A 23,843-nucleotide genomic window follows, 5' to 3' on the forward strand; every position below is an offset into this window, starting at 1 on the left:
TTTCATAATTAGCGATATGCAGAAAAAGGAAAGGAAGCAATAAGCTTGGGGACACTGACACACGCTTCACCCCGTTCACCCCTTCCCAGAGGCCGCATGTTCTCAATAGCATTGCTAATCCAACAGGCGTGTCAGTATGAGGGGATTGCAATGAGACTTGTGGGCAAATGGAGCGGCTGAAGAAGTTCAGAGCTGATGGGCAGCCATCTCGGGCCCCCCACGCCGTGCAATACACCACCAAGTCGGCCACGTACGGGGCCGAATAAGGTCTCGCAACAAACACTAAATGAATAGCGTCATACGTACAATACAGAATGCTTTGTATGGAGTTGAACCGGAAACTTTTGTACTAGTGCGGGATGCAAGGCTAAGAAGGTTAAGGCAGTGCAAGCACTGAAAAGGCTTTTAATATGGATCTTAATCTCATGCGTGCCCTTGGCGGCCAAGCCATGGAGTTATACGCCCAAAGTTTCCGCGAGGGTGCGTAAGGGCTGGGTTCTACGCCGAGTATGTGCTTCTGCTCGCAAGGGCATTGAGGGTATTGCCATTGCTCCTGAAGACCTTGAGCTTTCGCGCTTTACGGGGAGCCTTTTACTTTTGCCTATCCTAGCGGCATCTCGGCCTTGAGAACATCGGCGCGTCGTGGTGTACCGGGTCTCACATTTCCCTTGCGTTCTGTAGTCAACTTTCATATGAATTTCAAAATACGAGGGCCTGGGATTCGTGCATGATTGCGGCGCTTGATTTGTTTCACGGGCGTTCGAGACACGTTTTGCGTGGCAAGCTATGCCTAGCGTTGACTGGAATGCCATCTTCTTCCCTTTATTTTTACCGTACAGGACCTCCTGAGGAGCCTGATTACAAGAGACACAGGGTATTGCAGACACAGCCCCCACGCGGCCATGACGGAACACAGCAGTATGCCTCTGCAGAAGCGCTTATGGCGGCACCCGTGGACGATGTAAAACCCACGTATCGTCAGCAAGTTTATGATCAGGCGCCTATGGGACCCTTCCAAGGGATGCTGGGTTATATGGCTCATCAACAAGCGCGCGTCAGCCAGCTTCCTCCGGGCTATGCTGTGAATCCTGCGCACGTCCCGATTGGAGACCAACCGCCTTACAGCGAATATTCTGATGGTAATCCGCTTCCGCCCAAGAGGCGCAGCCGGCCGCCTGGGCTAAAGCCTCGACCAGGCGTAGGGCCGCTGGCACCTGGAATGGGTTACGCAGACGACGCGTATGCGGATGATGCATATGAAGGATACGACCCTGCGGATGGTGAGGGACTATCGGGTTCGGATGCGCTTTATGGCGCTGATCCGGCGACAGCCGCGATGCTGGCTGCTACCCGAGGCCGCAAGCGGAAGCCCTTCAGACCCATGGCAGCTCAGCCTCTGGGCATCCCCATGCACGCCACCGGTGACGTGGACTACGAGCAACAGGCCGCCGTTGTTTCTGCCGAGCAGCTGCCGTACGCTCGGCGCATCATGGGGAACATGCAGAACGTCCCTCAGGCGCCACCACCACAGCCTCCGCAGCCCCAGCCTCCGCCGCAACCACAACCGCAGCCGCAGCAGGTGCGTCCATGAGCAGAAGTTTACCCTTCTTCCTTGACTCCCTCCCTCCCTCGACCTTCCGGCCTCTTCCATACCTTCTTTGCTTCCTGGACTTTCCACCTTTTGATTCTATCTACAAGCTATCACTCTTTTGAAGCTCGTTATTTTTCGTGTGTTGTGCCGTGTGCCCGCAGACTCAGCCTGCCCCGCCGCGCGGCGGGTTGCTGTCTGGCGCAGTGCCGTACCCGAGGGGGATGGTGCTTCTGGACCCCCAGGGAATGCCCGTTCGGCGTGGCCGCGGTCGGCCCCGAAAGGACTATCCGCCCGGCTACCGCCTGGTACCCGCAGACTCCGTCCCGCCGGAAGTTCTGGCGGCAGTGCAGGGCACCGACGAGGTGGAGGAGCCAGCTGGGGACGCCGCGGAGGCGGCTGCTGCTGCTGCGGCCAATGCCGCTGCTGCTGGTGGCAGCGGTGGCATTTCGAATGAGCTTCTTGCAGCATGGACGGGTATAGATCCCTCGATGGTGGGTGTCGGTGTGGGCGGTGGACCACCACAGTCACGACGGAACCCTGACGACCTGTGGGCGCAGGAAGCGGCAAGCTTGGCTGCGGCGCGGAGGCAGCAACAGCAATATCAGCTGCAGCTGCAGCAACAGCAGCTCCAAGAACCTTCCTCCTTGCAATCTCATCATCACCACCAGCAACAACAGCACCATCATCACCATCAGCAGCTGCTCCTACAACAGCAACAACAGCAGCAGCAACAACAACATCAACAGCAGCAGCAGCAGCAACACCATCATCACCACCACCAGCAGCAACAACAACAACAACAACACCATCACCACTATCAGCAACAGCAACACCAGCAGCAGACGCCACAGCACCATCACCACCAACAGCAGCAGCAACAGCAACACCATCACCACCAACAGCAAGCTGTCGGCCAAGGCTCCATGCAGGCCTATCGCGGCGGCATCAACTTGCAGTTGCCCAATGGCGCACAGCTTGGCGGCGGCGGCGGACTGGGCGCTTACAACTTGCCAAATGAGCAGGTCTCCAGCATGGATGCAGTGGTAGCAGCTGCGATGGCAGCCATGGCTAAGGCTGCAGCAGCGGCAGCATCGTCGGGCAATGGAGCCCCTCGCCAGATGTCTCTACCGGCGATGATGACATCGGCATCAGGACTGAGGCCTGGGGGGGACGGTGGCGGCGGCGTCCATCCGCCAGGAGGGAATGCTGGGATCGACGGGAACCGCTACGGCGGCCTCTACTACGAGGGACAGCGAGGCATGGGTGGCGGCGCTGGCTCCAATGTGCCGGGGGGTCCCATGGGCCCGGGAGGGTTTCCGCCAGGCAGATCCGGCGGGCCCTGCGGCGACCTATCCTATGGGATGGCAGGATACGTGAACGGGTATTGGTCCACGGAGGAAGGCAGCAACGGCCGCGGCGGCGCCGCTGACGGGCTCCATGTCAGCGATTGCGATGCAGCGACAGGCAGCCACTCTCGCGATGCTTCTGCACCTGCATATCCAAGCACGACGGCCCAATGCGGGCTGGTTGCGGCCGACGGCTTTGTTGCAGACGGTGGCTGCAGGTATGGTGACGACGGCGGCGCCCGCGGCCGCGGCCGCAGCCGCCGTGACCGCTCGCTGCCGCCCGGCGGTGACGGGGAGGGCAGGACCGCTTCGGCTTCGGGCCGCGGCGCTTGGTCTGCAATAGAACGCCTGGGATGTGTCCGGCCCGTACCTGCCGCGATGCCGTGCGGCGGCGATAGCGAGGAGGCCGTGGCGGCGATGACAACACAGGGAGCCACGGCTGCTGCTACTGCTACCACTACTACTGCTGGTACTTGTGCAAATCGCGCGTCAAATGCTGTGCTGGGTAGTAAAGTGGACTGGGTTTGTTCAGGTGCCGGCAGCAGTGAAGGCGGCTCAGGCGCGGCATCGCTCGTGCAGTGCCATCCAGTGACGGAGCAGCGCCGTGGCGTAGCGGTGGACGCGTGTGATGATCCCTCCCCGTTGCCAGATGCTACGCCCCGAGATGGCACGTGGCCGTGTGCCGCAGACTCCGAGGATGATGGCTCTCATGGTGGGGACGCCACACCGCGCACCGGCGGTGGCGACTGTGCGATGGGCTCAGCCGCTGGCTGGATCATCCCGCAGTATGATGGCGCCGACGATGACTTCATCATGAGTGGAGGTTTTTCGGCCACCGCCGCCGTTAGGGGCACGAGCCCCGCATTGCCAAGCGCAGTTACACTTGCTGGTCTTGTGTCGCAGCACCCACACACGGCTGCTGCTCCGGGGATGTACTACAACGGAACGGGGCTGCTGGGCGGGGGTGCAGGGTCGCTGGGGGGCGTTCCCTGGAGCTCTGGGCCAGCTGGCCAGCTGACCGCGGACTTGCTGCCCGCCGGAATGGCAGGGTTTCCAATGTCAACGCTGCCGTATGCCACGGGTGCCGGTGCTGCGCCGGGTGCACATACGATGGTGCCTACCCACGCAGTCGGTGGAGCTGCTGGCGGGGGCTTTCTCGGCATGGGTGTCTGTGGCGTGCAGCTAACGGCGGCAGAGCAAGTGGCCGCATTGCGCCAGGTGGGCGGGGCCCCTGGGCCGCAAGCTGCGCAGCTATCAAACCACAGTACTTTTATCCCTGCTCCTGGGGCACCCGGTCACCAGCAGCAGCAGCAACAGCAGCCGGCGGCTTTCTTTCCTCATTTCGTTCCGGACAACAGGGCCGGCATGGCGCTACCGCAAATCCAGCAAATGCAACAGCAGAAACTGGCAACGGTAGGGTCGCTGGGTTTGGGTACCGCTGGTCTGATGGCTACGCAGGGGGGCACCGGAACACTGGCAGCGAACGACCCTCGAGTTTTCAAGCCGCTGGCAGCCGCTGGGACGGTGTCAGCTGCCGGGCTGACTGCTTCGCAGAGTGCGCTGACGGATGCCTTGGCGGGCTCTGGCGGCGGAGGTGCACGGTCGCACCGGCAGCAGGTTATAGCTGCTCGCTACTCTGATAGTGGCGCTGTCGCCGATCCCGGGCCTGGTGGGCTGGCCGCTGCTGCAGGTGCAGGTTCAGGTGCCGTGACGACAGCAGGACCGACTGGTTCAACCCGGTCGCATGGCCATGAACTGCACCAGTTCAATCCAGGCCTGCAGGCTCAGCAGCAGCAGCAGCTTCTCCTGCACCAGCACATACAGCCCATCCAGCAGCAAAATCAGCCATTTAACGTCAGCGCCATGCAGCAGCATCTTCAACAGCAACAGCAACATCACCAGCAATTGCTGCAGCAGCAACTACTGAAGTCGGCCCCGAAACCAGATTCGTCCCTGCACCCCCGCGGTGCCAAGCAGGAACTGGCAGGCGGCTTGAGCAGCATTAAGGCCCTCGCTGCCAAGCCAGCGCATTTGCAGTTGCAGCCGCACGTCATCGGCACAGCTTCTGCCAAGGCGGCAGCGCCTCCTAAACCCGATCCTGCTCACGCAAAGCCCGAGCCCTCAGGGCCTGTGGCCCAAGCGAACGGAGGCGGCGTTGGTGGCGGTCGCCAGGCGGTGGACGTCGCGGCGTTAACGGCTGGCGGCAGACCGCGTCGGTCTGCGCCAGTGCCGGCGCGTTTTGCAGACGCGCCGCTATTCTCTCGCCACCAGGGCGGTGGTAGTGGCGGTGGTGCAGTGGCGGCAGCCGCAGCGCTGCGGACAAAGGCCGCCAAGGTCTCTGATGGCGGCTCTGACGGCGGCGCGAAGCCGCCCAAGCGGCGGCCGACACCATCGGGCGAAGAGGATGACGGTGCGGAGGGCGCCGCGGCTGAAGACAGCGAGGAGGAGGCGGAGGAGGGCGAAAAAGAGGAGGAAGCTGAGGAAGATGAGGAGGAGGAAGATGAGGAAGAAGAAGCTTCCGATGGGGAGCTGCGGCGCGCTGCGGCACGCCCCAGCGGGAGCAGCCGTCGTGGCCAGCAGCAGGGCAAGGCGCCGGTCGGTTGGGACGCTGGGCAGGTGTGGGATTGGCACTGTCCGAGTGAATGGGGGAAGGGATTGGCTGCGAGGCTGGCTCTCCCGCTGGGTGGCGACCGGCAACGAAGGTTTGCATGCATTACGTGGCGCGAAGCGGACTGTGCCTTGTGCCCCGGCTGCGAGCATCCTTACTGCCCAGGAGGACAGCGAGCACATAGTTCAGTATCTAGGAGACGACGTTGGCTCTCTATGCCTGTGTTGATGCGTACGTGCCTTAACCCTTTTCCTTCCCTTTGCCATCCACCGGCTAAACTGTAGGCCCAGCTGTCAGAGGAGGCGGAGGCGAAGCGTCAGGCGCACCTGGCCCGGCGTCGTGAAGCGGCTCGCCGGATGCGCCGCGAGGCCGCCGAGCAGCGTCTAAAAATGAAGCAGGAACAGCAGCAGCCGAATGGCGATATTGGGCCGCAAGTCCCCGCGGCCGCCGGTGACATCGCAGCAGCCATCATCGCTGCTGCCGCACAGGACGCTGCCGCGCAGGTCCTCACAGCCGCCGGCGTCGGCAACAGCGACGCCAATGGCGATTTGGAGGCGGACGCGTGGCAGAAGCAGCAGCAGGCGCAGGCCAAGCAGTCCGCTGCCGAGCGCCACGAAAGAGACCTGGCCCGGCGTCGCGAGCGCGAGCGCCAACGGCGTGCGGAGCTGCGCAAGCTGCGGGAAGCAGGACAGCTACAAAAGCCACAGCAACAACAGCAGCCGCAGCCGCAGCAAGGCCCTGCAGGGGACGCGCCGATCCCCCTACCTGACCCGGAGGCTACTGGACCTGTTGCCATGATCGCGGCGGCGCCAGCCCTACCTCAAGTATCCACTGTGCCTGTGGTGGAGCCAGTTCCTGCGACCGCCGCTGCCACTGTCAATGCCTCAGGTAGCGCTGGCATCGGCAACCGTGCCCTGACGCCGGAGGAGAGGCGTGAGCAGCAGCTCGCGCGGCGGCGGGAACGCGAGCGGCGACAGCGCCTGGAGCTACGGATGCGACGGGAGGAGCAGCAGAAAGAGGCGACAACGGCGACGGCACAGCTGGCTTCTTCGGACCAAGACGCGCTGCTGACCGGCGACGGGGAGGACGGCGCGCCGTCGGAGGCGGGCGAGGCCAAGCCTGTCACCGCGCCGACGAGTGGCGATGGGGCTGCCAACGCTGTCACCGGCGGCGCGAGCAGCGGTGGAGGCGGCACCGCCAACGGCTCCGGTGTGCAAAATGCGCAATCCAACAGCCCCGCCGCGGTTGCAGCTGCAGTTGTGGCGAGCAAGGCCCCTGACTTGAAGCTGCTGCCGCCTGCGGCAGGGCCTGCGGCGCCAACGCCCGCTCTTGCCCCCACTCCCCTGGCCGCGACAACAACGACACTGCAGTCGCTGCCGTTTGCACTCAGTGCGGCGGCAGCGGCCTTGGCGGGCATCAAGGCACCGCCGGGCTCGATTATCATTCCGCTGGCAGGGTTGCCACCGCTCATCCTGCCGCCGCCGCTGCCGCCATCTAACGGCGGCCCGATCGTGCGGCTGCCGCCGCCTAGCCGCCCACCGACAATGGTTCCATCGCCAGCACCGGCGCCGGCCACTGCAGGGACGAGCGCTGGAATTGGCGCCGGTGGTGGCGGCGGCGGCGGCAGTGCAAGCGGCGGTGAAGCTGCCGGTTCGCCATCAGGGACGAAGCGGCCTCGCCAGAAGTTCAATGGTACTCCGACGGAGAAGCGCGAGCGTGAGCTTGCGGTGAAAAGGGAGCGTGAGCGGCAGCGGCGTCTTCGGCTTAAGCAGGAGCGCATGGCCCGGCAGTTTGGTGAAGGCGGAGACGGCGGTGATGGTGGCGGCGGTGGCGGTGTTTCGACAGGGACTGGGAGGCCGACGTCGTCGGCGGCCGCTGCTGGCGGCAGCGACTACACGACCTCGTCTGGCATGGGCCGCCATCACCGCCATGATGACGATGGCGCTGAGGATGGCGAGGGCGAGCTCCGCCGGGGCGACGCCGATGGTGGTGAGGAGCATGATTCCGGTCGGCAGCGGCCGCCGCAGCGTTCTAAGAGGGAGCGCAGGCCGCCGCGACGCTCTGACGACATGGCAACGGGTTCTGGCTCGGAGGAGTCTGGCGACGATGCTGACGGCGATGGCACTGGCGACGGCAATGAGAGCGCCTCAGACGGTGGCGATGGCGGAAACCGCCGTATGGCTGGCACAGCGCGTGCCGCTGCGGGAGAAGGTGCGGAAAATCCCGACGAAACTCCGGAAGAGCGGCGCGAGCGGGAACTGGCGATTAAGCGCGAGCGGGAGCGCCAGCGGCGGCAGCGGCTGAAGGAAGAGCGGCTGGCCGCTGCGGCGGCGGCGGTGATCGGCCCTACTTCTCGGCGACGGGAGGCGCCGGTGCGCACCACGGCGGTGGCGGTGACTGCAGTGACAACAGGTCCGGCTGCACCTGCTGGCCCCTCAGGGGGTGCATGGGCCCCAGCAGGCGCCGGTGGGAGCGGCGGCGTCAAGTCAGTGGCCATGGGTGGCGCCGCGGAGCAGCAGCGGCGGGAGCAGGCATTGGCGGCGAAGCGCGAGCGCGAGCGGCAGCAGCGGCGGGAGAGGAAGCGGCGACGGCTGGCGGACGGACGTGATAAGGTATGGAATATGGGCTAGGATACCCAGATGGCAGTCGAGTGCGTTGGTGTCATCAACGGCCGGCAGGCATAGACTCGACAGCTAGATCAAAAGGTCGCTAGACAGGGTTGCTACCAAGCTTATGTCTCCCCTTCAGCGGCCAAGGCTAGTTTTAACCTACGCTGCGAAACTCCAACATGATACCAGGTTTTTGCTCTGCCTTGCGAGTAAAGGACAAAGCGACAGTTGCTATCTAGGACGGAGAGCGGGCGAGAGGTTGGACCGGTAGCGAATCGGAGGCTGTCGTGGCTGAACAGCTGCCTGGCCATATCCTTAACTCTGGTTGTGCCTCGACACCAAGATGTGGGAGACCATCATAACTTAGGCGAGGATTAACAGGACCGGGCTACGGTAAAGTACCTTTCAAATGCTCGGAGCTGGCGATAAAACATACGTAAAACCTTACGTATGTTTTGCGTATACCCTCGCATAGCCTTCACATTACAGGGCGACAAGTAATTTCTTATTTGCACCCTTATAAAGGTTAGGATGAGCTGGGCTTACAACTTCTTTCCCTTTCCTTTACGAACGAATTTTCCCGTTTAAGGTATTCAATTGTGCTCAAAGTTTTTGTTTGCTTCGCCAGGCAGCAACGTTTGAGAGGGTGGACTGTGAGGTGCTCTACCTCATTACGAAGTTATTTTCGTCATAGCCTGTTCTACGGGCATCACTTAGCCCTAAGGACTTACAAAGCATTTAAAGTATAAGTCAGCTGTAAGATGGCACATTACATACTCTGTTTGATGGCGCGCGGGATGACCGAATATCGTCACGGTTTTTTGCTGTGGGTCGCGACGTGTTTTTTGTCCGGAGGCCTGGTATATTTTTGTATGTAGTGTCCCTCAATGGTCTGGCAGCACCGTGGTGTGGTGGCACAACTCACCGACTGACCTACCCATGCGCAGAAAGCGTTCGAACAGGGTGCGAAGGCCAGGGCCAATACTAAAATTACTCGCTGAAAATACGTCACTATAAGAATATATTTCTATTGCGTGCCTATTCAGGAAAGGAAAGAAATGCGGTCCTTCACTATACAAAGCGCAGGTCGCGCGCTGCGCCGACTTCGCCCAACACGCCCACCTCCGAATCATGTCATGTGCCACCACTATTGTAACTGCTGCTGCCTTCTTCCATGAAGACCTCCTGTGCTACCCTGGTGGCTCGCAACGCTTTCCCTGACTTGCCTTGCTCTTCCCACTTCTCGCAATCACCCTGGCCATGGCCCCGCGTCTTCCCCTTCCTCACGACAGTCCGAGGCTGGCTCGGACGGTGAGCATGACAACGACAATGGCACGCCACCGCCTTCGAGTGCGCCGCAGAAGGGCAACAGTGTGGCGTTCTACAGGCAGCTGCTGCGCCGCGTGAAACGGCAGGTGCAGCATATTAAGCAGGTGGGCGGTGTCCCACGCGGTGGGCTTTGGTGGCTTTCCGAAAGTCTCGTTAGGAATGTTTTCCCCTTTCCTAATCAGTTCTCCAACACCGGGTCACAAGGCCTTCAAGGTTTATTGCCTTCAGGTTGTTGCCACAGTCTGTCTTTTGCCAAGAGGGTAGCAAAGCGCACCAGATATAGATGTAGACCACCCCACCCGCAGGTCCGTAGGTGAGGACATGTAAGAGGTCTTGGCCTTCGCAAGGGACACGTAGCTGCTTCCTGAACCCCGTCAACCCAACTCTCCCTCCCTTGCTGACCTACTTGCAAGCCCTCAGGAGGAACACGCGTTGGCGGTGTACGCGGCGGAGGGCTGGCGCGGCGGCGCGCGCAAAAAGGTCCAGCTGACATACGAAATGCAACGCAGCCGCGTCGCGCTGGAGCGCCGCCGTGCTGCTATTCGTGAGGCGCTGGCGCTGTGTGACGCGCCGCCGGGTCTGCGGTCCATACCTGCTGAGCTGTTTGATGAGGAGGGCGAACTGGAGGAGCATCACATCTTCTGCGCTGTGTGCTACAGCTATGAGATGGCGGACGTGAGTGCGATACGCATGTGTGCAAGTCGTGGATGCGCAACAGTGATAGATTGTGAATATATGCTCTCAAGTTGCTAAGCCACAAAGGAGCTAAGTCACTTGAAGCATATGTTCCAAATGCTGATATCGACACCCTGACATATCCGCCAACCGCGAACTGGAGTCTGAATACGGTCTACGTTGCCGGGGCGTGTTTGCGCGTTTGCTTCTGCGTGTGTATTAGGACTGGGTGCACCCCTCGAAAGGGGCTTAAGGAGAGCCCCGTGCGCTTCCGATTTACAAGAAAGGAATACGTCCGTATGCAGTTGCGTATGTATGTATGTATGTATGTATGTTACATGTCATTCTGGCTGTGTAACACCCCGCCTATCTGTCTGTCTTTCTGCCCGGGTGGTCGATGCCGCAGGATGACGACGTCATTTTGTGCGATGGCCCCTGCAACTGTGCCTTCCACCAAAACTGCTTAGACCCGCCAGTGGACGTGTCCAAACTGCCCGAGGACGAGGGATGGCTATGCCCCGCCTGCGACTGCAAGGTAGGCCCCCTCACGGCGTCGCATGAATCCCCACGTAGTCGCATATGGATACGTGGCGCTGTCGCCTTGAAGTAGGGCGAAAGAGATAACGCATACAAGAAGGCAGAAATGAGCAGCTGAATTGCTGTCGCCTAATATCCAGGAGCGGCCAGCTAAAATATCGGTGGGTATCTGGGGCCGTTTCTTCTCGGTATGGTGGATAGGAATTGATGGATGGATGGATGCTCTGGTGTTTCTGCTGGCACCGCAGGCTGATATCCTCGATATACTGTACGAGGAGTTTGGGATCGAGTATGACATCAACGAGCCGTGGATGAACATCCTGCCGCCGTCTGCTCACCAGCTGGACGAGTGCCTCGAGGGAGGGGAGCCGGAAACGGAGGGGGCTGGAGGTGTGTGACCTTGATTGGTGGGGAGGGGGGTAAGGAGGGTGTGGGACTGGACCTTTCTCCTCCGCCCCGAGTAGTGTCGGTGTCGGCGTCTGTGCTCGGGTCCATGTTGTAATGGCTACAGCGGGGAGAGTTTTCGCTGCTGCTTTCCTACCACCGTCGCTTTTGTCCTCACCGCCTGTGTTTCTTTGTTTTGTATGCTCGTTGCGTCCTTGGGGTGTCAGGGGCGTTGTTGTGTTGTTGTGTTCAGACGCGAGCACTCGCCTTGACTACAGGCTGCAGGCCTAGCTGGCTGCGTCACCTTGTGTTGTTATCATCAGACTCCTTGGGGGAGTTGCACCTGTACGCGACATAGCCGCCGCTGAACAGGCTGGAGGGTCTCTCGCTTTCCTTACAGCGGCCAGCTGCTGAGTGCCCGGGCTGGGAATATTTTCTTTGTCATCTAGTGCCTTGACGGTTGATTTCGCTGTACCTTTTAGGTGTTGGTTCGTTGCTCATTCGCAGGCAGTGAGGATGACGACGGTGGCGACAAGCGGCGGCGACGGCGGCGGCCGCGGCGCAGCGTTAAGCCGCCACCGCCGGGTGCGGCTCCCGTGGCCAGCGGCTGGCTTGCGGAGGACCTGCCTTCGGAGGACGAGGAGGATGAGGACTTCGCCGCGGGTGTGTGGTGCTGTCGGGTCATCAGACTCGCCTTACTTGCCTTCTAGAAAGAGGGCCTCCTTCGAGAGTGCCGTTGCACAAATCTCAGCATTTCCTTGCTTGGCTTCAAATTGCATGGCATGTCTTGTATCCGACCGAAAGTCTTCTTCCTGGCATCAGGCTGGTGCCGGATAGTTTTTCAAAAAGCGGCCAACATGCGCTCATATACTGACGCTCCTTATCTGGGTTAAGGCATCTGCCGGCTGATGTGGTGGTGGCGGTGATGCTGTCCCATATCCTGGTGTGTGATATACTGTCCAAAACGCCGTCTCCTCATGTGCGCAGCCCCAAGTGAAGCCGGCAGCGAGGGCGAGGGCGAAGAGGACGGCGGGGACGGTGGAGCATCCAAGCAAGACGACGCCCCCGACATGGCCGTCAATGGTGACAGCGAGCAAGCCGGCGGGGAGGAGGGAGAGGGCGAGGAGGGCGAAGAGGGCTCTGAGGAGGACGATGAGGATGAGGACGGGGATTCGGATGACGCTATGGAGGACCTGGAGGAGGAGTCCGACCTTAGCGGGTTGGGCGAGGATGAGGACGACGAGCTCGGCTCGGATGCGGAGGAGGAGGAGGAGGCCGCCGGCGAGGGCGACGAAGGGGAGATGGTGATGGAGGGCAAGCGGCAGCGCAAGCAGGTAGGGGCTTGCAAATGGTTTGCTCCCCGCGCACTCCCTTCACTGCCATCTACCCTGCAATCAGCGCCACACGCCCATTCCTGCCATCATGTCTAGGGTACAACAGTCAACTGCGTAACCACCAACTGCCAACCGCTAAGTTGTGCCGTTGTCCTGCTGGCCCAGTGCCCGGTGCTTCTCTGCTCACGTGTTCCCACCGACCACCTCATCCGGTTCATGCCGCCCCCGTCAGCTCTTCCTCCTTGTTTATCCGCATGTCGTCCCCTCCCCCTTCCAGGTCAACTACGCGGAGCTGCACAAGCAGCTGTTTGGAGTGGCACCTGCCCCACCTGGCGAGGACGAGCTGGAGGAAGACGACGACTACAACCCCGATATCTTCTCACCTGGTCCCAAGCGGTGAGGGGCGACGGAGCCGGGCAGCAGCAGCCCGCGCGCCCCTCATTACCCGCTACACACACACCGTCTCTCTCTCTCGTCTCTCTTCCTTTCTCTCTTCCTTCTCTCTCTCTCTCTCTCAGCCAGGGCTCGCTCCCTGGGCTGTGGGGTCTGGCCTGGTCGGCGGTTTGCAGAGCGCGGGATACTGCTGGGGTTCCTCCGGGGGTTTGTCCTCTCAGGCCCCGACCGGTTAGGCCGCAGCTTCATGCGCGTGTCGCGTGTCTCTTCCAAGCTTGTGAGTACCTTGCTGTCATTTTTCCCTCTTCTCGCCCTCGGACGCTGTTTCTTTGTTGCTGTTGGAAGGAGGGTGACTTAGGGCCAGGTAGGCCAAGAGGAAGGAGGAACGATTGCACAGTATTGTTTGGCTGAGTCGGCTGGACCGGGCCGCGTCCTGAGTTGTCGACACGGGAAGTAGGACGTTAAGGGGGAACGTCTGCATGCGCTCCGCGATAGCTGCAACTGCTGCTGCCGCGTGCGCTGCGGCTGCGGGGTTGGGAGGAATAGCCCAGGGAAGAGGGGCTGTTAGGAAGGCAACCGGCCCAAGCCCCTCTCTCTCCCCGCTCCCTGGGTGCGCGGTCGGTCGCTGTGAGGCCCAAAGAAAGCGAGGGAGGGCCCCCGAACGAACCGTGTTGGATGGCGGAGTCGTTCGTGTTGCTGGATAAGGACAACGGAGTCGGCGGTGGCGGCGGCGGCGTCCGTGATGTTTAAAAGCCCTCACCACTAATAGTACAAGTAGCAGAAGTAGTGTTAGTTTTATGTAACTGCCGTACGGGCGCGCAAGCAGTCGCGCTATCTCGCCCATCAAAACCTGCAAAAGTGAAAGACACCCCATCAGGGGCAACCATCCCCTGCAGATTGAAGGAAAGGGGCATTCCACCCCGCACGGTGTGAAAGGGGTCGCACGGGACAAACGACATTTTCGGGAGCATACGTCTTGCTGTAGACGTCCAACGTTTCTGGAGTCGGTGCACGATTTGTTCGACGCCATATGTGTAGCTTATGGGCATAGGCGGGCGGGCGGACGGGATGTGCGCGTGGTGTCGGGTAAGCCCTGATTAGGCGTTTCCTGCGACGGCTGTTGTTGGCGGCCATTTTCGGCTCCATATAGTCCCCGCAGATTCCGTATGGAAATTAAGCCAGCCCTGATCTAATGAGCTAAGTTAGGTCGTTTCCATGGTTTACAGGGCGATTGCATTTTGCTGCGTGTGGGCCGCATGTGGCGGCAGTGGTTGATAGCGAACTTTTGCCCGGACTGTAAAGGCTTGGTGTGGGTGTGAACTTCGGCGCGTGTGTGTTTACACGTTTGGGGGCCACACATAGCGCGGGGAGTCCTGGCGCGCCACGCACAGCAGCCTGTGTGCCGTGTTTGCGCTTGACTATTTATGAATAAGACGACTTACCGCTTCACATCGCCGCTTACTTCTATATCTGTGAAGCTTGTTGTTGCGGCCTGAGCGGGCCGTAATCGGGGGAATCAGCTGCTGATTGGTGAATCGCTCCGTAGGGATTGGACTGCTGTCCGCGTAGGAGAATGGATCGCCGCCCTTTGGCGTGCGTGCGTGTGCGCGCGCGCGTGTGTGAAATTTTCTGTCGTGTGATGGTAGGTAGGTAGGTGTGTGTGTGCCTGTTGTATGTGCTGAGTTCGTTCGTGCGCTTGACCTGAGCTGCACTCTAGGTATCTGGACTGGTTCGAGTATGTGATGCTTGTGTGGTTGCGTGCTGTAGTCGTTTGCCTGTCTGCTTTACAACAGTAACCGCGGTAACTAACCTACAGTGCTGTAGATTGCAAGGGTGTTGCATGAGGGGTGATCGCACTTCTCAGTGCGTTTGTTTTCTTTGGCGATGGGAGTAAAAGTAGCACGAGGAGCACGGCCGGGCTGGAGGTAGAGGGCTGTCGCTCACGGCCGGGCCGCACTCCCTGACTCGCGCCCTTCCCGGACGTTGTGGAGCTGGGGCCTACTTTTGATTGAGTTGCTGCAGTCTAACAGATGCTTCTTACGGTTGGGGATAGTACGTGTGGATTTATTGGTGAATGGGGTGTCGACATGAAGTCATAGCAGACATGAAATCGTGCATGGGGACAAGCCGCCCAGGGGTCCTAATCGGGCTCGGACAATCAGCTTGAAGCCTACGGTGCTTTCAGCTGTAGAGCTTTTCGGTGTGCTTTTGTTGCTGTGTTGTGACTGTGGTCGTTCCAACGGGGCAGTCCTGTAGTGCGTGTCCGCATATGCGCCCTGCCTTGCCTGCTTGCTTGCCTGACTGACTCGCACACACACACACACACACACACACACACACACAGATGCGAGCGAGTCGGGTCTGCAGCTCCCATTAGCATCGCGTGTCATTGCTCCTCGATAATCGATTTCGCTGACTTTGCCCAGGACAATTGAACAGATGCCGGTCGCAGTGCAGGGAGCGGTCAACGGCGTGCTGTCGGGAAGGTTGGCTTCGTTTCGTTGGAACTATCTTTGTATCCTAGGGTTATCTGGCCGTGAAGGCGTGGCAGTCCTTGCCTGTTCCTGTGTTGACGAGGAAGTGGAAGGAGGTGAGGGGCGCATGTAACCTCTTGGCGCGTGAGGCTGTTGCTCATAATTATCGATATCAGGTAGGATGGCGAGCGCACCCATTAGGCACATGTAGTAGATGAAGGCATGAGCTTGTGCTTCGGTCGACACATACTGTCAGTCCTGCATGTGGTGTACGTGTATGTATGAATGTGTATCTGTGTATGTATATGTGCATGTCGCAACAACAGCGTGCTTGAACCCGTGGATTCATCGTTTTGCACCTGGTAAGGCAAGAGCCATGGCGCCCACCGCTCTCGATGTCTCGGACCGCACTGAGACGGGAAAGCCGAAAGCAGGAGCTGCCGACGCAAGAGAGCGCTGCCATGGATGATCGATCGCATTTGCGGCTTTTGGGAGGGCTGGTAGGCCCTTGCCACCGGGCTGTGTCTGTGCACGTGCACTGTGCACTTGCATGCAAACGCAGCTGGAGTAAACCCGGGACAGACACGCCTTAATGCCCCTCCACGTCCTCAGTCTGTTGCCATGGACCCCACAGCGTTATTGTTTGCAACCCCCCACCTTGCCCCCCTGCTGGTCACCAACCAGGTATAGCTTCCTGACCTTGTTGTTATGACCTCGGGAGATAAGTGAAATCAGTCAGTCTTGGGTTAATGCGCGGGCTTCCGTGCTCGCATCTCCATCAACTTGCGCATCTGCTCGCACCTCCCATCAACTCGCACATCTGCCGTACACCACCTGTGTATCCCATTGCATTGCCCACTAGATTAAGCACGTCCGCAATTTGCTTTTCATGCGCCTCCGCCAAAGCATTACGCGTACTAAGTTCCGTAAAATCGAGGAAAAATACATGTCCGTCGCACGAGCGAGCTGTAGGTGGTCCACTGCATACCATTGAAGTTTTAAGGCTTATGCAAGCGACCTTGGGTGCATGCAGGGTTGACCTCCAGTGTCTCGTCCACTAGCAAAGGGATTGCAACCGTCCTGTTAAGTATTTAAACTACTTTCATAAGCTTACTATATTATATGCGCTCCCGTGGCAAGGCTCGGCGGTTAGAAAATAACGGAATGTACGTCAACAGGTCTAGAAGCAATCTCCTCCTGCAAATAGTCAATGATGCTGCATGTCAGAGAGCCTTGGATATGTAACTGAGGTTGTGCCACTGTATAGCTTTCTCAGATGAAAGCATACGTCGCTTTGGATTTTGCCGTTTTGTAAGATTGCGACGATCATAGGATTTTATTTCACTTTCTGTTTCAGAGTTGCTCTACATTTTCATTATGAAGGGCGGATCCCCATGCTCCGCACCAAACGCCGGTCGCTGCTGTCGGCAGGCGTTCCGTTCGGGCGCTCCTCCACGGGCTGGGCACGGCGTCTTACTCTGCAGGGCTTCCGCTGTTCTTGATAAATCCTCGAAGGTGTGCAACGATCTACATGAAAGATTTGTTTGGCACTTGTGTCTCACTCATCGCCATGTCCGTCGGCAGGCTGTCCCCGCAAACGTGGTTTTGCCGCCGTCACTGCGCAACAACGTAGCCTTACTGGAAGCCCCTAACCCAACTTCTCCAGATGGAACTACACGGGTGTACCTGCTGGCCATGTCGCACGTCTCGAAACGGAGTGTGGAGCAGGTGCGCAGCGTTTCCTTCCCACCTACTCCTTCGTAATTGTCAATCCTTGCCTTACAACATACTGCGTGCCCCCCGCATCACCGCGCCGTGAATCCTCCTATAATGACCTACATGACGCCAATTATCTTGTCTTCACAGCTCACCTAGTTCCTGTGAACTTTGGCAGGTATTCCCCGCCTTCCCCGCTGCTCCTGCAAACGCCTACCAATACACACCTGTCTGCATTCGGGGCCAACGTCTTTCCAACGTCTTTGTTTGATTCCTTAACCTCCTCCCTCCCCCGCCATGCAGGTAGGCGAGCTCATTCGCCTGGTAAAGCCAGATGTAGTGGCAGTGGAGCTATGCAAGGAGCGGTCGGGGTTGCTGGTGGACCCGGAGGACGCATCCAAGCCCCCCAAGATCTGGCACAGCCGCAAGGTCGGTCTCCCTCTCTCTCTGGCCCCATGCCGCTCTGACGGGATGTCTTGGTGGCGTGTGGTCGCGGCCCTTTAGCGCACGAGCCGGTGGTGAAGATAGAAAGGGGGAATGTTGCTTTCCCCTCACCCTCGCACCTCGCGTGCCTCACTTGCCACACTACCGCGTCACCACCCGTCGCACTGCAGATCCGGATTGAGGGTCTTCCTGGGGAGGGGGTGGGCGGCAGTGGTGGTGGGGAGGCAGGTGAACCGGGAGGTGTGTGGCCGCGGGAGGAGGAGCTGTTGGAGCTCCTGGTGTGCAGACCTGGACGGCCAGTCACCCAGCAGGACATCGAGGGGGATGTCATGCGGCTGCTCAGTACCGGTGAGATGCGGGGAAGGAGGGGGAAAGACGAACCACACGAGCAGGTGAAGCTGATGCGGCAAGGAAAGACTGCTGCGGCAGATGCAAAGATGGGTAGAAGGGGGAAGGGGGAGGGACGCGGAGGGTGAATGGGGTGCAGTAGAGGGTGAGGAGCGTCACGAGGCTTGCTGGAAAGGCGGGGGAGAGTATTATCTCCATCTTCCCCACACTCCTCCCCGTCCCCTCCATCACTCGTCTGTGCTTCGTCTTTATCTCCCCTCCACCCTCGTCCCCCAGGTCTCTTCGCCAGTGCTCGCCCAGGTGCCAGCAACGCCGGTCGGGACGAGGCGCCCGGGTTCCTGGTGCGGCCGCCGTCGGGCACTGGCGGCGACGGTGAGGGGCGGTCGCTGGTGCTGGTGCCGCCGCTGGGGTGCATCCGGTTCAAGGTCCAGCCCCGGAGCCTGCCGGCGGTCACTGCGTTGAGCGTGCGAGTGGACAGCAGCCTCAAGGTTCGGCGGGGGGCTAGGGACCGTGTGGGCGGGGTGGAGGAAAAGGTGGGGCGGGTGGGATGGAGGCGGCAAACCGCAGAGACTAACCTCTCCTTCGGGGTGCATGTGTGAGTGAGGTGGTATGTGAAGACTGGAAATACCGAAGAAAGGACAAACGAACCAGGACTTCCCCCTCTTTCCCCGCCCTTTCGGATCCACAATTATTTTACTGGTGCCCCCGCAGAATGTCCCCGTCGACCTGGCGGCTCTGCGGGACATCTGTCTTCAGGTGGGCGGTAGTGGGAGGGGGGGGAGATCATCACCTCGCCGCGGATGGCACATGGACACACTTCCTCTCCTTCCCGATCTCCTCCACGTTGTCCACCGCGCTGCGTTGTGGGTATCTGCCCATCCATCCATTCATCCGTTCATCCACCTATCTATCTGTCTGTCTATATGACTATATATATGTGTGTGTGTGTGTTACATGGTCGTGGGTGCGTTCCCCGTACCTGCAAACCGCCCTAATACGAGCCCTCGGCTCAAGATATATATCTAAAACAGGCTTTAGGGCGGTCTCAGGATCCTGGGTGGTTGCCTGTTGCCGGTCTTGGCCGCGTTTTCCCGCGGTTTCCACCACTGCCGCCACCACTGCCGCTGTGGGCCCCACTCCCACCCCACCCGCCAGGCCACGGACGAGGGAAGGAAGGGCACCAGCGGGATGTTGACGTTGCTGCGGACCCGGAGCAGGGTCATGGAGCTGACGGCGGGACACAAGGTGGGATTTGACCATTGGTATCCCGAATGGGGTTGGAGTTCGTTTGTCTCGTTACCCCACCTAACCCACCCCAACCCCAACACACGCTGTTTCAGGTGACGGTGTCCTTCACGGGGGTGGATACGGGCCGTGTGGAGATGATCGTTAAGGCGGTCAAACCCGTCGACCCGCCGTACATGTCAGGTACGTCGCCGGGCAGCTGGCTGTACCACGCCCTGCGACCCTCCCCCTCGTGCTAGCTAGCCGGCTTTGATGGGCCGGCCCAGGTCCTGTTGGCCACGTTGCGTCCTGCCCGTTTTACCCGCCGCGCCGCACCTCCCCCTCCCCCTTCCCCTTCCGGAGCCCCATGAAAAAAGGGGAGGCGGTTCCCCCGGGGGGTCACCACCATCATATCTCTTATCTTTGGTATCATCATCACACGTCTGTGGCTCATCTCTCCCCCGCCCACCAGCTTTCCCCCGGAGAAGGCAGCGTTGGGTGCCACATCGCACATTGTTGTGGATATAGTGGAGTGATATTGAATACTGGCCTCTGCGGTTTGGTGTAGGCGACGCGTGCTCGCATTTCTGCTGCTCTGTGTGTGTGTGGTGTGGTTATGTGGTTGTGGTGAAGCCCCTGCCTCCTGTTCACCACTGCCAAAACGGATACTAGGGCTTTGGTGGGCAGTGACGCCCCCTGGATCCTTAGAGGGGCCCCGTGTCCTGACTGGGGTTTGACTTGACTGGTGGAAGCCTTGCCGGGCGGCTGCGTACCGTGTGGTGCGCGCCCTCCGCCCCACCTCCGTCCCACCCCGGCAGCAGCTTCAATCGTGTGTGGTTCGTCTTTCCCCCCCTCGGCCGGCGCAGGACTGGAGGGCACCGCGGTTGGCGGCGAGGGGTTCGGCATCGAGCCCTTCAGGCCGCAGCGGGGCCTGTTCCAGGTGCGACAACCGCGGAGCTCCCCCCCCCTTCCACCGCGGCTGAGCAAATTGATTTGGATGTCATGTTGGCCCCCGTGTGGCTCCCTCTGTGTGGTACGACCCCTGCGCCGGGTGTGTTGCCGCCATGTACGCCGCTACATGCCGCTGCACGTGTACCCGTACCCAAGGCTGAATATTTCGGTCATGCATCCTCAATGCTGTAACGCAGCTAATGTATGTGCCGTCACCACCGTCACCGCCGTCACCTGCTCATCCGCAGGTCAGCAAGAAGATGTTCATTCCCCAGGAGACCTTGGATCGCATGCGTGCCGGGCGACTGGGTGCAGCTGCGGCTGCAGCTGAGGAGGGGGCCCAGGGCGAGGGCGAGGGCGGTACCTCCGGTAACCCCTCCACGACCGCCGGAGGCCGCGTGTGGCCGCGTGTGAGGTGAGGGCTCGTGATGCCTGTGCTGTTGGGTCCGGGGTCTGAAGAGTTGAGGAATGTGGGTGCTTTCCTGCCGGGGGGAAGCAGCCGCCCCGTTCTCGGAGATCAGTGCAGGTCGTTGCGCTGCAAGCTCTAATCCCTCAAGGGAGGGCGTCTTGGCCGTCCTGGTTGGCTCCTGGTTACTCGATGTGGTGTTGTGGAACCCCTAGGTGTGTCCCCCCTGTTCTCCGGCTCCGTGGCTGCCAACCTCCCCTCCCTCCCATCTGCCCGTGGCTGCCATCCTCCCCACCTTCCCCTCCCCTCCGTTCGTGGTTCGTCTTTCCACCTCCCCCTCCTCCCCTCCTCCCCCCGGGACTCCCTCAGGGCGGCTCTCCGGCCCTGGACCGCGGAGGAGCTGGCGGCGGTCAAGCAGGACGAGCCGCCGAGGCGGGTTGTGCAGGTAAGGAGGGCCTGGGATTTCCAGGCCACCTCCCCACCGCGTGTGTTCAGGATCTGGATCCGTACGACCGTCCAATCACCACATGGTCTCAACCGGACGGTGGCGGCAGTGGCAGCGGCGCACATTCCTTAAAATCCGGCCCCCAAACCCCCACCACCCGGCCCCACCCCCACCACCAAACCCCCACCACCACCACCCGGCCCCACTCAGGACACTTTGGCTCAGCTGATGAGCACCGCCTACGCGCGCATCCAGTCCAAGGCCGGAAGGACAGTGGGGCTGGAGCCGGGGGCCGCCTGGAGGGCTGCACTGGAGGTGAGTGATGGATGGGTGGGTTGCTGGGTGGGGTGTGGCTGCGGGGGGGGGATGGCGGCGGCCGAGCAGATCGAGGTAATGGACGGGAACCAGGGGGCCCAAAAGGGTAGTCCCTGGGGGGCGGCGGGAAGGTGTGTGTATGCCGCATCCAGAGCAAGCAGAGCGCTGCTCCGCTGCTCTCTGTTCTTCACCGCCGCTGATGCCCCGCGTGGCCCTTGAGTCGGTCTTTTTCCTCCTCACTCGGTGTGCGTGTGTCTCTCCTTCAACGGCCTCTTCCACGACCTCACCTCCTCCGGCCCCTCCTCCCCTCCAGGCCGCTACCTCGGTGGGCTGCGGCACCGTAGTGCTCGCGGACCGGCCCTCCAACGTCACCCAGCACCGCATGGGCGCTGGACTGGCGGCGGATACTGGTGAGGGGCGTGAGAGGGAGCGGTGCACCTCGGCTCCATTTGGGACAGTAACTGGACTGAGGGGGTTTCAGGCCTCCTGGATGAGGGCGGGGCAACGTCCGCGGCTCGCGGCCACGAGGCGGAGTGAGATGGACCAGGCGCACACACACACATACACACACACACACAGAACATACAAGCCGACTTATCAAGTCCACATCACTCACATGATTCTCATGGAGATGCCCGTCTTGTGATATGGAATGACGCGCCGCGCATCACGAATCGTCGCAGTCACACATCGTCTGCCTTCTTTTCCGCTGTGCACAGGTGTACGGCTTGGCGGCGCGGTGGCCCTGACGCTGGGGTCCCTGCTGCTGGCGCTGGGCACCAGCTTGCTGCCTGACGACGCGGATGGCGGAGTGCTGGCCGCTGGGCTGGCGGCAGCTGTTGCGGTGGTTGGACCTGTGCTCGGGCCCTATATTGAAGTGTCGCGATTCGCAGGTGTGTGTGTGTGCACACACATGCGGATGCCCTTCTTGCGATGCCTTTGGCGTTCTTTTTTGCTGATTATAGCTTCCATGGGGGGTGGGCACTCTCCCGTATGTTCTCCGCTGCGTCTTGTGTCCCTTGTTCTGTTCCCGTCTGTGAGATCTGGACTCCTGCACTTTGGTTTGTTTCCAGTACGTTCGATTTAACGCTCTCCTCATGACCAATGTCTGGTTTCTCTGTTTTCCTCTCCCAGCCTCCTCACCTCTTTGTTTTTCCTGTCCCCCGTCACCTGGTGCCCCGGACGTTCCGTGACCTTCTGTGACCTTCTGCCGCCAGACATGAGTGAGGAGCAGATCGAGGACGCGGTGGCGGTGAAGGAGCCGATCGACCAAGGCGATCTGTCCAAGTGGGTGCCAGCCGGGGTTGGGGGTGGGTGGGTAGAAGCCGCGGAAGCCGCGGATCTGGACGTGAGAGGCCTCGTTTGGGAAATGGGATCGACCCTTTTGTCGAGGGTGCAGCCGTAAACGAGCGCTGCTTACTGCTGCACGGGAGGCTGTCTCGACTTTGCTCTTCCCCTTTCCTCCTCGAGTTGTTTTTTTGTGTGTGTGTGCGCGCGCTTGTGTCCGCTGGTGCCGGATTGTGGAGAGCTTTTTGTCTGCTGTTTGTCTGCTGCGCTGCCAAGCCTTTGGATGTGTCGTCCCCTTTGCTGCAAACCAGCTCCCCGCTGCGCTCGACTCCCTCACTTCCCCCATAACCTCTTTCCTTCCATTCCATCAAACCGGCACATAATTTACATAATACCCACACCACGACTACATAACGAACCCTCTGCCCAGGCCGCTGAGGCTGTTCGGCGAGGATGCGCTGTTGGACTGGCCGGGCGCCTTCCAGGCGCTCATTCCGGAGCGAGACTCCTTCATGGCCAAGGCAATCGCTGCGATGGCCTCAGGTGCGACACGGCAGCGCACACGAGCAGCAACACGTGGGCAGCACGTGTGTAGCTCGCATCTATTGAGGGGGGCCCCATCCTGGTCCGGTCCTCCTTTCTCCACCTTGCTGCTCTAAAACCCCCCCTAGCCCCCCTTCCCGCTGGCCCCCCCTCCACCCCCCTCGCCATGATAACGCGGTGTCGGCTCCCCTGCTCTCACCCGCTGTTGAGCCTTGTTGTACATTGTCGCTGCGCCCTCGTAGGCAAGCCCGGTGTGGCCCCCGCCTACGTGCTAGACGAGGTGGACGGCAAGATGGTGTGGCGGTACGTCATGCCGGAGGGAGGGCCGCAGCGCTCGGCGCCGCAGGGTGTGGGCGACGGGGCGCTGCGGGGGCTGAGCGGCGTGCGGACGGTGGTGGGGGTGGTGGGCAGCGCGCACGTGCGGGGAATGGTGCGCGGCTGGCCGGAGGCGCTACAGGATGGCGACGTGGTGCCGCTACTGCAGGATATGGAGTGAGGGGACGCGGGGTGCGGGCCGGGGGACGTGGGAGAAGGCGGCGGGAGGCGATGTAGATACACACGCAGTGGGGGAAGAGCGAAATGTGAAATGAAATGTGAAAGTTGGATAGTGGACGGCAAGGGGCATAATGGATGGACGTATTGACGAGGAGGCTGTTTAGGCGTCGGTGGAGCTGCGGACCCAGACTAGGTGCAGGGAAGAGTGACATCCGGTGAGAGGGGTGTAGGGCCCGGGGGGGACACGGAGGTTGGAAAGCGATGGAAGAGCTCTATGAGTTTTGAAGGTCAAGCGACGTACTCGCGGCGCCGTTTGATCTGGGTATGGCTAAGGGATGACGGTTGTGGGAACAGTTATGCGGCACAGCTAGTAAGGGAGCTTCGATTTT

At 60.6% G+C, this 23,843-nt stretch overlaps 1 protein-coding gene across 1 annotated transcript; it reads left to right on the top strand.

The window, feature by feature from the left end:
- Positions 1 to 410: 410 nt before the first annotated feature.
- VOLCADRAFT_103835 (uncharacterized protein) lies at positions 411 to 23,843 on the top strand (the record flags this gene model as incomplete). The annotated part of the gene is made up of 35 exons (XM_002948168.1): positions 411 to 480; positions 840 to 1,579; positions 1,753 to 3,223; positions 3,587 to 4,155; positions 4,243 to 4,531; positions 4,628 to 4,791; positions 4,915 to 5,553; positions 5,830 to 7,756; positions 7,985 to 8,157; positions 9,447 to 9,587; positions 9,904 to 10,158; positions 10,565 to 10,693; positions 10,944 to 11,085; positions 11,587 to 11,742; positions 12,067 to 12,413; positions 12,691 to 12,809; positions 12,936 to 13,083; positions 15,893 to 15,964; positions 16,712 to 16,795; positions 16,865 to 17,008; positions 17,300 to 17,425; positions 17,611 to 17,788; positions 18,065 to 18,321; positions 18,500 to 18,544; positions 18,944 to 19,033; positions 19,129 to 19,216; positions 19,879 to 19,952; positions 20,212 to 20,378; positions 20,739 to 20,814; positions 21,025 to 21,129; positions 21,443 to 21,539; positions 21,849 to 22,022; positions 22,347 to 22,416; positions 22,847 to 22,959; positions 23,202 to 23,843. The coding sequence occupies 35 exons, from the start codon at positions 411 to 413 to the stop codon at positions 23,453 to 23,455; spliced, it is 9,693 nt and encodes a 3,230-aa protein (XP_002948214.1). The 3' UTR covers positions 23,456 to 23,843.

The sequence above is a fragment of the Volvox carteri genome, assembly GCF_000143455.1.
Source record: "Volvox carteri f. nagariensis unplaced genomic scaffold VOLCAscaffold_9, whole genome shotgun sequence".
Classification (NCBI taxonomy): domain Eukaryota; kingdom Viridiplantae; phylum Chlorophyta; class Chlorophyceae; order Chlamydomonadales; family Volvocaceae; genus Volvox; species Volvox carteri.